General features: G+C 55.7%; 1 protein-coding gene across 6 annotated transcripts in view; it reads left to right on the plus strand.

Moving 5' to 3' along the window:
* PHACTR4 (phosphatase and actin regulator 4) overlaps nucleotides 1-12382 on the plus strand; it is a 42213-nt gene that overhangs the window by 3254 nt on the left and 26577 nt on the right. The window contains exons 1-3 of one of the 6 annotated variants that reach the window (XM_052699125.1): nucleotides 6704-6750; nucleotides 8237-8290; nucleotides 8620-8691. Coding sequence is in view for 2 of the 6 variants with exons in the window: in XM_052699121.1 (XP_052555081.1) it covers nucleotides 6735-6750 (16 nt within the window). In the remaining 4 variants the exon portion in view is untranslated. Of the gene's footprint in view, nucleotides 1-2377; nucleotides 2481-6703; nucleotides 6751-8220; nucleotides 8291-8619; nucleotides 8692-12382 lie in introns of those variants that run through there. The other 5 variants (XM_052699126.1, XM_052699123.1, XM_052699124.1 and 2 more) reach the window with 5 other exon arrangements.

Genomic DNA, 12382 nt, shown 5'->3' on the forward strand with positions numbered 1-12382 from the left:
CAGCGCAGGTCCTCAGTTTGGTGTCCCCTACCAGCTCTGCCTTTAGAAATAATTGCCTGCTGGAAAGGGCCGACCGAAGGGCTGTGATGCATTGCAATTGTTGTTTGGCTGTGTGCAAAGCAGCTTTTTGGGGTGGAGTGTTTGCAGGTGCTTGGCAGGTAGCTTCCTTCAGTGCCCTTCTGCCTTTTGGGCAGATCAGGTGGGTTTTGTGGGGTGGTTTTGTAGGTTTTGTGAGCCTGGGCAACCAGAGGGGCTGTTCAGTGGGGTGAGACACGCTCGTTTGGATGGGCAGAAGGAATAAGGGGTGGCCAGGCAGAGCAGGGGGGATTCGTGGCTCCTGGAGCTCGTTGCACTCAGTGCAAAGCATGGCAGGGATCACCTCCTGCATTGGTTTTTCTGCCTTGGCAGCACCAGCAGGCTGTGTCTGTTGGGAAGGTGGGCATTCGGGCGCTGCTTGCACAGTGCTGACAGCCAGACCTCCCCAGGTGCCCGCAGACCACAGGGGCTGCAGGTCCCACAAAGCAGGTTTGAGTGTTTTATTGCCCGCTCTCCAGGCTATTGCTTCCTTTGTAAAAGGGTTATTTCCTTCCTGCAGTGCAGCATGGAGCAGGAGGAGGGTGTGCAAGCAAGGCAGACAGCACAGCAGCTGCAGCAGTGTTGGTGCACCATTGCATTTTGAGATTCACTGCTGCTCTGCCCAGGGCAGGGAGTGCCTCCAGGAGATGGCAGGATGTGCTCTGCCCAGGGGAGAGGGGCTGTGTTCAGAAATCAGTGCGTGTGCTTTAGCACACTGTGAGTTCAGCTGGTCTGTGAGTGGGCTGCAGCAGTTCTGGTGGCTGCAGTTGGTGCTGCGGCCCCTTGGCAGCGCAGCTGTTGTGCAGGCAGGCTGTGCTCCGCATCCCCGGCCCTGCAGCACAAAAGCAGAGCTGGGAGCAGAGCTGCTCTGAGTGCCCGTCTGCCTGCGCCACTGCTGGGAGCTGCAGTTTGGAAGTGCTTTTAATTGTGCAGGAAGCAGGTGGTTTGCCATGGCACGGCTCACAGAGCTGTTGGTTCTCAGGGAATGGGGGCAACGAGGGGCAGAGGGAACTGGTAGAACTGGAATGCCAGGCTGCAGGGGGTGCACGGAGCTGGGCTGGCGTTTGTTGATGCTGCAGGTTTTGCTCCTGAGCACATTGGAGGGGTTTAAATAATAAGTTGGGAAGCGGAGACCTGAAATCATCCTGTCGACGGGAGGAAGGAAGGAAGCCCTGTCTCACCCAAATCTTGGATGCTGGGGGATCTTGGAGCAGCTCAGGCAGAGGTGAGGCTGTGGGGTGGGGAGCAGAGCAGAGCCCTCCTGGCCTGGTAACCCAGTGTGGCTGCAGATGGTGCTGCTCCAATGCAGGGCTCTGTGCAACGCCTCCAAGCACTGCGTGTGCTGGAGGAGCCCTGGGTGCCTTTGCTCCCTTCCCATACACTGAGCAAGTGTTTGTTCATGGCCACGTGGCCAACAGATTGAGGAACTGGACTGGATTGAAACCAGCTGCTGCTGCTGCCCTGGGCTGCCTGTGGAAGGGCTCAGGGATCCCGTGGCTCTGCTTCCTTCTGAGCAAGGCTCTGGGGTTCCTTGGCTCTGGCTTTGGGCTGTGTGCTGTCCCTTGTATTGCTATGGGGCTCTTCTTCACCTCTTGATTCTTACAGGAAGCTGCTCCTTGCTTTGGCTCACCCAAGTGGAGGCATCACAAAGCTCACGCTGTCCCAGATTTATGAGCGTGATGTTATTGCAGGGCAGCAGAGAAGTGGGGTGCTTTGATTCCTGCCGCAGCTCTTTGCTGTGCGTGCAGGAGGGACGCAGACCTCGTTCGTTAAGGCTGTGATAAAAGCCCCCTGCTGCTCTGTCTGCAGTAAGATAAGCCATGCCCAGAGCTAGCCCAGCCTGCAGGGAGCTTTAGTGACAGGGAGCCAGGTGAAGAAGCGGTTGCTTTGTTCCCCTTGGTTGCAGGCGTGCAGATGGAGCAGTGCTGCAGCTGGGCGCCCTGAGCTCTGCCCCCTTCCAGGGCATGGAGAGCCACAGCTCCCAGCACGCAGCCCTGTGCTCCCAATGGAGGCAGCTCTGGGTTCTGCCTGCCGGGATGGACGCAGAGCTGCCTCTGGATCTGAGGAAGTGCAGTGCTTTCCCTTTGTTTCTGGTTCTTGTTGCTGTGGATTGGGGTCCTGCTGGATTTGGCTGCCACATCCAGGAGCCTCTCAGTGTGCTGCTGGCTGGGATCAGCGCTGTGGGCGGGGGGTGGGCTCATCTGTAAGTGGTGCTGGCACCTATCAGAGGCTGCCTGTGCCAAGCAGAACACCAGCTTTGATGTGCTGGGGGGGAGGGGGAGGTCAGCAAACCTGCTCTCCTGTCCAAGGACACAGCAGTGGAACAGGGGAGAGCTGAGCAGAAAGTCAGAGCTCGCAGTGCCATCTGCTTGTGCTGAAGCCCCACGGAAGGCCCAGCAGTGCAGGTTGGGTCCGAGCTGTGCACAGCATCAGTGCTTGGTGTGCTGCAATGGAAACGGCAAAGGGTTGGGGTTTTTTTCTGCAGGGGAAGTTCTCATGCAGAAACGTTACGGGTTGTGTTGGTGCTGTGCTGCCTGCTGGGGCTACGGGGGGTGGGCAGGTTGGTTTGTTGGGGTAACAGCGTGGAATCACACTCTGCTATCTCAATTCATTAACACACGTCCTGGTGATGTGTATGTGTTCGTAAAGTGCTGTGTTCTCATTCTATGGATGACCAGAACCTCGTTAACGTCCTGCTTTAATTCTATCAGCTGTCATCCCTGGCGTTGTTTTCACCTTTTGCTTTGCTTCGTCTCTGGTCTCTGCAAGCAAATTACCTCATTCAGTCCATTGCAATTACTCACCTACGTCTTCCTCTAATCTAAAAGGTTCCCCAACTCCACGCTGGCAGTGTTGGATCTCTGTGCCACCCCCAGGCAGCTGCCACAGCACCGAGAGATTTCTGCTGCTTTCTCAGGGAGCCCATTATCAAATGCTGTATCTGCAACGAGGAGCTGCTGGTTTCCTTAGCTGCTCTATGAGGATTTCTCCCACCCGGTTGTTGGCTGTGCAGGTTGTACGTGCAGTTGTCACTTGCAGCTCTGTTTCTGTGTTTGTCCTTTCTTCCACAAAGCCCTTCCAGCTCAGCAGCTGCAGAGCTGCAAACCCTGTCCTGGGTGGAGGCACAGTGCAGCAAATGGTGACGGAACGGTGATAAGCGAAGGATGTGAGCAAAGCCAACTGCAGTGACTGCAGCCCAGAGGGGTTTCTCTCGTGGGGTTTAAGCTCTTATCTGCAGCTGAGCTCTGAGCTGCCCTCAGGAGCTGCTCTGTGCCTCGAGCTGTTTTCTTTCGTGTTGTGGGTGCTTATGGTGCGCATCAGAGCTGGACTCTGTTCCTTGGGCTGCTGGGTGTGGGTCAGTCCTCTGCCTTGCTGTGGGGATGCAGCAGGCGTAGTTTGGGGCCATTGTAAGGACATCCTGGCTCTCCCCTGTGTGCTTTTCTCCTAAAGCAGGGAGAAGCTTTTGGCTCGCTGCAGGACAGCCTTGCCATGCTGTCAGGAATGTTGGGATTGGGGACAGGAGGGCAGCTGGGGGTGCAGGTGATGCCCCGCTCCCACCTGGGGGTGTCACAGCTGTACATCAGCTGAGAATAAAAACGAGCCCTGCACTGCTTTGCTTCTGGCTGCACTTGGAAGCGTCCCTGAGTCTTTTGAAAGATGCTGTTTGGTGTTGGAGCTGAGGTGAGCAGCCTGAGATCAGAAGCAGCGTGAGGGCAGAGTGGCACAGCTAATGAGCTGCACTGTGATGGCCTGTGGAGCATCCGAGTGCTCCAGGCATGGGCTGCTGCAAATGGGGACGTGAAAAAGCAATGAAGGTGGTACAGCAAAGCCTGGGGCTGGGGGAGAGAAGCACCAAGACCGGGTCCTGTCCTCCCCAGCCCACACTGTGCCTCTTGCAACTGCTTGCTGCGCACCTGGCTCATCCTGACTGCTGCAGGAGCGAGGAGGAAAGCTGCAGCCCATCCTGTGCTGCTGCAGGGCTGCACCAGGCAGGAGTGCAGGGCTGTGCTGTGTTGTGTCTGGCTGCTGCAGGCTCTGAGCTGCAAGAATAGTGCTGAGAAGCAGCGTGGCAGTGCCTCATTTCTGCTGCAGAGCTGGAAAAAAGGCGTCACCTCCTCACGAGATCAGAGCGGGGTCAGTGGAAAAAGATGTATTCTTAGATTGGTACAGAAAGCTGAAAAAAGAGCAGAAAAGCACCGTTTGAATTCGGTGGGCCAAGACTGTGATGGCAGCAGCAGGGATGGGTGGTGGCCCAGCAGAGGGCTGTGAGCATCCCGGGGCAGTGCTGGCACGTGGCTCATGGTGCAGACAGATCCCACGTCTGAATGGTGGTGTGCAGTGATGTGATGTGCAGTGTGTGCTGTGCTAACAGGAGTGACATCCAGGTTTTCTCAGGCCTGCTGGCTGCAGGGAGGACGGAGCATCTGGCAGTGGGGGTGGCAGTAAGATCCCATCCTGCAGGGCACTGTTATCCATTGCCCATTGCAGGGTGGCTGCCGAATCAGCAGCTCCCCGCTGGCCCTGCAGCACTGTGTGCCCTGCATCAGCCATTGCTTTGCTGAGAACTTTCCCAGCGAGGCAGGGACGTGTGTGCCTGCTTTGGCATCCTGGTGGGAGCACCAGCAGTGCTGATGTTGCTCCCTCTGCTCTAACCAGGTTAATAACTGGGTGCTGGAGGGATCCCTTCTGGTTGGGGTGGAGATGCTTGCAGCCTTGCTGTCCCCTGGTGATGCATCTTGGTGCACAAAGCTGCTGTCTGGCCCTGGGTGTGCTGCCTGCATCAGTATTCCAGGCACAAGCAGAGCCCTGGTGACACGCAGAGCTCAGCACTGTGCAGGAATGCCCTTGAAAGGCAAATTAAGCCAAACTCGCCGGTGGCTTTGGGGAGCAGCAGGGCTGCTGTCATCTCTGCTAAGGATGAAGTAGGTTTTGAGGTGTCTGATTTTGCTGCTCTTCTGCTTCCCTTTCCCAAAAGATGTGAGCTGCAGACGTGCTGTGCTGTGGGGCTGCTGCTAAGGGGGGGTTTGTGTGCAGGTGCTGAGGTGGTGCCTGGAGATACAGAGCCCTCAACAAGGAGCACTCGTGGCTTCTGCACGTGGTATCCTTGCTCATGGAAGCATTTAGAGCAGGTTTTGTTGAATGCATGTGCTAAAATCACAGCCCTGAAGCACGTGTGTGTTTCAGCTGTATTCATGGATTAAAGTGGGGGGTTCTTGGGGTGTTTCTCAAGTGACTTCAGGATGAGCTGCCTCTGAAACGAGCACCACGGGATGCTCTGGGTGGTGATTTGCTGTGCAGTCCTCGCAGATCACGCTTCCCCTTGCTAAGCTGGTTACAAGCTGTGGTTCCCAGCCGTGCTCTGAGCACTGATGTCTTTGTCTGGGAGTCCTGCAGCAGGAGCAGCCTGCGTTGTTCCTGGCTGGTCTGTGCAAAGCATTTCCAAACTGCTGAGTGTGTTTCTGTTGGAATCCAGGCGCGTCCCCATTTCCCCAAACTCAGTTCCTCTCACACCTCATTGCAGAACTCTCCCCAGACAACAGCTGGGCTTCCTACTGAGATCCCAGTTCCTCCTTGTGGTCCCCTTTCCCCAGACGTTCAGCGCTGCCTTGTGTGAGAGCCGTGCACGTGCTGCCCTCATTGCTCCATGTGCACTGCTGTTCCTTTGCAGCAGGCGTGTGGTGCCCTGCTGGAGATGCAGACATGAAGGACCATGGATCCAAGTTGAAGGAGGGAAGATTGAGGTTGGATGTTAGGGGGAAGTTCTTTACAAGGAGAGTGGTTGGGCCCTGGAATGGGCTGCCCAGGGAGGTTGTGGATGCCCCGTCCATCCCTGGAGGTGTTCAAGGCCAGGTTGGATGGGGCCCTGGGCAGCCTGGGCTGCTGTGAAATGTGGAGGTTGGTGGCCCTGCGTGTGGCAGGGGGTTGGAGCTTCGTGATCCTTGAGGTCCCTTCCAAGCCTGGCTGTTCTGCGATTCCCTTTGTCATAGTTGGTTTTTTCCTTGTTCTTCCTCCCTGTGCTGCTCAGTTCTTCTCTCCCATTGCTCCCTTTGGTGTGGCAATGCCCTGCTGGCACTTAGCTGGAGGCACAGAGAGGAGGGGGACGCAAGCAGGTGTCTGCATCCCAATGGATGGATCCATGTTGAAGGAGGGAAGATTGAGGTTGGATGTTAGGGGGAAGTTCTTCACAAGGAGAGCGGTTGGGCCCTGGAACGGGCTGCCCAGGGAGGTTGTGGATGCCCCGTCCTTGGCCGTGTTCAAGGCCAGGTTGGACGGGGTCCTGGGCAACCTGATCTGAATGTGGATGTTTGGTGGCCCTGCTGGGCAGGGGGGTTGGAACTGCGTGATCCTTGAGGTCCCTTCCAACCCAGGTGATTCTGTGATTCTGTGACCAAAGCTTTGTGAGTGCTGCACCTCTGCTTTGTCTCACTTTTCCTCCCCAAGCACCGAGTGCAGCTCTGAGGCAGAGGGACGGCGCTGCTCTCTTGTCTGCGTGTCCTGGGGAGGATTTGTGCTCTGTGTTCTCTGCACGACGGCTGTGCTGTGCTGGTGAAGAAGTAAAATTAAACGTGGGCTTTGGTCACGCTTGGAATTCTAATCTGTGTGTCACTTTTGTTTCCTGTTTTCGTAGGAATTGCTCGGAGCATCTTTGGTTGGGAGGAATGGAGGAGAGCTCTGGTGAGTACTGTGATGCTGTAGAGGCTGTGAACCTGTTCCTTCTTCCTCGGATGAGCACTGCAGTGAACCTCGTTATTTTGAGCCTCATGTCTTTAATTTGAGGCAGATGATTGCAAATGAGGTGGTTTGCATCAGCTGCAACTCTGCTGCACAACTGGTGTGGGCTGGAGCCGATGGATCTCTTCTGAAATCTCCCTTCCCTGCGAGCTGGAATTGGGCTCTTCAATATCCCAAGCTCTTGGAAGCAAGCAACATCCCTTTTCTTGATAGGGAGGAGGCCAGGAGCATTGAGCTGGTGTGTGATTGGAGCAAGGCAGTGACAAGTCAGAAGGAGGAATCAGCTGCTAGCTCCTGATTTTGCTGTATTAATTTCCCTGGGCTGCTCTGTCTTGCAGAAGATGTGAAGTTTTTAATTGAAATTTGGCTTTAAAGCTCTTGCTTTAGGCACAGCTTACCACTTGCCCTGAGGCGAGCGAGCTCCTTCCTTTCAGCTTTAAGCAATGCAAGAATTTGGTTTCCTCTAAAACTAGCACTTTTTTGACCCAGTGTAATGAATGACTGTTCCAACCACGTGCCAAAAGGGTGCTGGAAAAAAGCACTGCCTTCCATTACCCTTGTTTTCATCGCCATTGAGATGGGGTTTGCATGGTGGGCAGCCCATGTCCACACTGTGGCAGCCGATGGCTCCCACCTTGTGCAGCTCTGTGAGCACCAGTGTGATTTCCAGCCTCTTCCTGTGCAATCAGGTGATGGCACCCTTTAAGCTCGAGGAGCAGCGTGTGTGACAGCAGCATGGGGAGCTGGGGCTGCCAGGTCTTGCCTTCGTGCAGAGCTGCTTGGAGAGAGCCAAGCACACATTCCTGAAGTCACATCAGCCTTATAATCCTGGTGGTGAGCATTGCTGCTGTGCCCTCTAATTGTTGGTGCAAGGTGCCCGTTTAATTGGCGATGGCGTTTCCCCTGCAGTTTGCTTGTGGCAAAACTGATCCCAGATGAAGCTTTCCCATGGAGGTGGGAGCAGTGGCCGTGCAGATGGCAGCTCCCTGCTCGGCCCTGGGGTGCAGGCAGCAGCAGGGCGGGTTGTTCCATCCCTCCAGCCTTCACGGCGTGGCTTCGAGCAGCACTGTGGGCTCTGCTGGGGCTGCCCGTGGCCGGCTGCGTTCTGTCACAAAGCTTCACGTCCCTCCCTGCTCCTTGTGTTGGTGTGCTGGAGCCTGTCGGGCTGCCAGGAGCTCTGTTTGCTGATGGGAGCAGATGTGAAAGGCCTTACGCTCACATCTCATCAGGTGAAGTAGAGCTGCTTCCCCTTCAGGATGGAGAACCTGGGCTCAACCTTTGCACGCTCGGCACCCCCAGAGCTGATCGTGAAGCTTTGTGTCCTCAATGCTGGGAGCTGAGAGCCCCGTACTCAAAGCAGAGTAAACAAATGGGTCTCTTATTGCTATTTTTTTTAATTACTTTGCTTTTAAGGACGCTCATTCTGCAGGTGCTGCTAAGCTCAGGACTCCGGGTTGCTCCGGGCACCGGGGCTGGAGATGAGGTAAGGCAGAGCTGCGTGCAGGAGCTGAAGCCCGTGCCCTTTGCTCCTGCAGAGCCTGGTGCTTTTTGATGCTGTCCTTAACCTGGTTGTATATTAACTGCCCTCCCAATGCTGCATGGCTGGCTTTTGTTTTAACCGCATTGGCGCGTGTTCAGAGCTGGTGTGCTTCGAATGGCCACAGGGACTGCACAGCCGAGCAGAAATCCTTTTTAGCTGTCAGGCTTCGCTGGCCACAGTGGGTGGGGGAGCTCCTCTTGGCTGGGTGCCCCAGCTAATTAAAAATGAAGCGTGCTGTTGTCTTCAGACTTTAATTTGTGCTCGCCCCCCAGGGCTGGTGGAAGCACGGTCTCCATGCGGCTGCAGGGAGGCTTCAGAGCTTGTTGGTGCACATTTTAGAGCAGGTATGCAGCTTAAAATTTGCTCTCAAGTCTACCCTGGGTTATTTTTCCAAGTACAGAGAAGAGCATACAGGAGCCTGTTGGGCTGTGGGCCTGAGTGAGCGTCTGTAGGTGCTTGCAGCTGGCCTGTGCTGATCCAGACGTGCGTGTGTTGCAGCCACGGCAGCATGGGATGGCTGCTGCTCTGTGGGATGGATGGACTGAGCAAAGCAGGCTGTGCTGTGTGATGGCACTGTGAGCTGGCAGTGATTTGGGGTCTGTGTGGCGCCGAGTTGAGCCATCAGTGTGAGGATGGAGCTGGTGAGAGCAGCACATGGCTTCTGAATACACAGCAGTGCAGGGCTGAGCTCCCCTTCATCCCAGGGTCCCACCTGCACAGCTGTTGATCTGAAGGGCAGTGGCACTGCAGCATCTCACCCCGTTCGGATCCTCCTGTTGCTGCAGGGAGGCGCAGCATCACCTTCTGTTCTCAGGGTGTTTGCACTGTGTTTGCTGCCCTCTCCCAGGCGCTGCTCCCCTCTCAAACTGCTTTCAGCCCTTTCCCTCGTGGGGGCGATGCAGTGGTGGTGCTGTGACCTAACGAGGACGCAGGCCAAGAGCTCCAGAGCAAGCAGCTTGCTGGTCCAGCAGGCTCTGAGCCTTCCTCCAAGGAAGGCTTTGCTCTCCTTCAACCTTCAGTGCTCTGCTTACAGTTCTGCTGGTGGCACTGGGATGACCCTGGGGGCAACTGCAGGCGACTGCTGGGAGAACTGGGAAACGTGAGCAGCCTCTTGCACACGCTGTTCCAGAATAACACTTGGAGTTTATGGATGCTTGAAGAATATTCTGTAGTTATTTCTGTATTCACGACCGACTTTCATCCCCTCGGTCTCCTGCTGTGCTACTTTTTTGCCAGTTCTTTTCCAACTAGAAAGGAAATACTCCTTGGGTTCTTAAGCTCTGTGTAGACAAAGCAGCAGTTTGTTTCATCATCTGTGCTGGCTGCTGGGCTGCGAGCCTCGTAAGGAAACCAGCGTGATATGGATCTGCTGCTTTTGGACACTGGGACTCCAAATGGAGTCTGAGGAGAGGAAGGGGCTGGGAATGGGAGCGCTGCCGTGCCACCAGCATTGCTCCTTGCTCCCAGCAGGATGTGTGGCTGAACAAGTGCCAGCAGATGCTCCAGAGTTTGGGAAATGAGTGCGTGATCATTGCACGAGCGGATGGATTTGCAGATCACCTCTGATTCAAAGCACAGCCACGCTGCTCCTTTGGGTAATGCCCTGCAGGGAAGGTTTGTCCTCCAGGAAGGCGCGAGCCGCAGTTCCCTCATGCAATATATTATACAGCAGTATAACTGTTTTGTGCAACACAATAGAAGAGCCAAAGTGGCCAGAGTGCCTGCGATTAAACGTTTAATTATGGCTGAAGTGTGCTGTGCTGCGAGAGGCCAAATGTGCCGGAGACACATTTACTGCAGGGTTGTGCTGAGCTCATCTGGGACCATTTGACTTTTAAACGAGGTGCAGCACAGAACGCTGGCTAACCTGCCTGAAAGCATTACTGTAAGTAGGTGAGCGCATTTGGCAGGTTAGCAAAACCCTTTGGGACACAATCCTGATGTTCTTTTGTTCTTCAGCTTGCAGTTCCCAGGGTGCGTGGGGTGGTTAATGGGATGCCTGCACTGCTCTGCCTCCGCAGGTGACCTTGGCGCTGTAGGACCCCATTCTGGGCTGTGGTGAAGCTGTGGGTGCTCAGTTTGTGCAGCTTTCTCTGCCTGGAGGAGAGCAGAGCTCGTCGTGCCCTGGTGGCTCTGCTGCGGGTGTGTGGGAATGAAATACCTGGTGATGGGCTGCCAGGAGCCAGGTGGGGCGGAGGCTGGCACTGAGGGAGAGGTGTTGCACCTGCAGTGCTCAGATTGAGTTGAACAGTTTCCTTGTATTGAGAGATAAGGCTCTATAGGACGTGTAATCAATCCGAGCCGACTCGCTGGGTAAGTAGGGCACTGCTGGAGGGCCTCAGCCCAGACCTGACGCTCACGTCGCCCTCTGCAGTGCTGCTTTCTGTCATTTGCCACCTGATTTCAGTAGTGGATCTCATTGGGACTGAGAGAGAAGCCTCTTCGGGAGCAGAGGTACGAATGCTTGTTTTAAATGGAGCCATTGTTGTTAGCATTTTTTTGGGTCACACAGCAGCAATGCCTGCGGATGAATGGCAAACCCAGCCCTTGGGTTGGATGCTGCTGCTGATGCTGCTGCCCTCACAGTGGGGTTGACTGAACAAAGCTGCTCTCTGCACAGTGTTGGGAAGGAGCCCAGCTGTTTTCTGGAGGTGGTTTTCGTCTCCTCAAACACAGCATGAAATCCACGTCCTGGAGTGGCTTCGTGCTGGTGTGGGGCTGAGCCAGCCGTGACGGGCAGGTGATAACCACAGGTTAACGGGTGTGAGGAGAGCTTGGGAAAAGCAGCCCTCCATCCTGGCTGTCCTTGCTTTCTAAAGGACTTGGCAGCTGGTTTTTGGGGATGTTTCATTCCTCTGTGCCTTACAAATGATGAGTGCCTCCTGCGGGTGGCACAGCGCCGTTCCTTCCGACTGAGCGCTGCAGTGCTGCGGCGCGGCCGCCGGGGGGCGATCGTGAGTCGGCCGGGGGGGGGGGGGGGGCGGCCGGCGGAGCTCCGGGAAATAAATAATGGGGGGAAATAATGGGGGGAAATAATGGGGGGAAATAATGGGGGAAATGGGGCTGCGAGGAGCTGGGGAGGTCGGGAATAATAAGGGGGTGTTTTAGGGGATGCAGCGTGTCTTCTTGCGAGGAGCACAGCGGCCGGCTCTGTCTGAGCGCAGCGTGTTGCAGGGGTTAAGTTGCATTTCACTTCGGGGAGGGATGGAAAATCTCTCCAAGTAATTAACTTAAGATGCCGATGCTAATGAAGGGCTTTCAAAGCTGGGGCTGTTTGGGGTGGGGGGGGAATCCCCCGTTGAGTCGATGGCAGCGGGGCCTAAGGAGTGATGCTGCAATTATTAGGCTGAAATGATGTTGAACACGAAGCTAATCCCGTTATCTTGCAAATATGGAGGAAACTGCTTGCTCCGGATAGCTCTGTAATGGGATTATTGCAGCGAGTGGCACCCCTGACATTCCCTGTCTGCTCGGGGTGAAGCATTGATCAGCACTGAGCAGCCTTCCCGTGGGGGGGCTGTGGGGCACTGCAGTATTTCTGTTGGAGGAAAAAGCAGCTTTGACGCTGAGCAGCCTCTCATCTTGAAAAGCCATTCCGTCCTCTGCAGCAGAGATCCCTGGAGCCCATCTCTAAGGCAGAGAGCTGAAGGACGAGGATGAGACGAGGCAGCCGTTTGCCTTGCCTTCCTGGCGCCGTGTCCCCAAAGCATCGGGTCGCAGTGTGAGGGGTTTGCAGTGCAGCAGGTCCCGAGGAGCCACGAGGATGCTGTGAGGATGGAGCCCTCTGCTATGGGGAGGGGCTGCAGGAGGTGGGGATGTGCTGAGCACCGGTTGCTGGGGGTCTTCAGAAGCATTGTCCCGGGGGTCCTTAAGCCATCTGTGTGATCCACTGCTGTGTCAGCAGTGCAGGAGAGCACAAGAACCAAGGGCATCCGGCAGCAAGGAGAGGAAGGCCTAAGGAGCGAGCCTGCCTGGCTTGGCTGTGAGCTTGCTAGCTCACATACCTGGAATTGCAGCACGCTGTAACTCTTAGGC

The sequence above is a fragment of the Tympanuchus pallidicinctus genome, unplaced genomic scaffold, assembly GCF_026119805.1.
Source record: "Tympanuchus pallidicinctus isolate F22 unplaced genomic scaffold, pur_lepc_1.0 scaffold35, whole genome shotgun sequence".
In the NCBI taxonomy this organism is placed as follows: domain Eukaryota; kingdom Metazoa; phylum Chordata; class Aves; order Galliformes; family Phasianidae; genus Tympanuchus; species Tympanuchus pallidicinctus.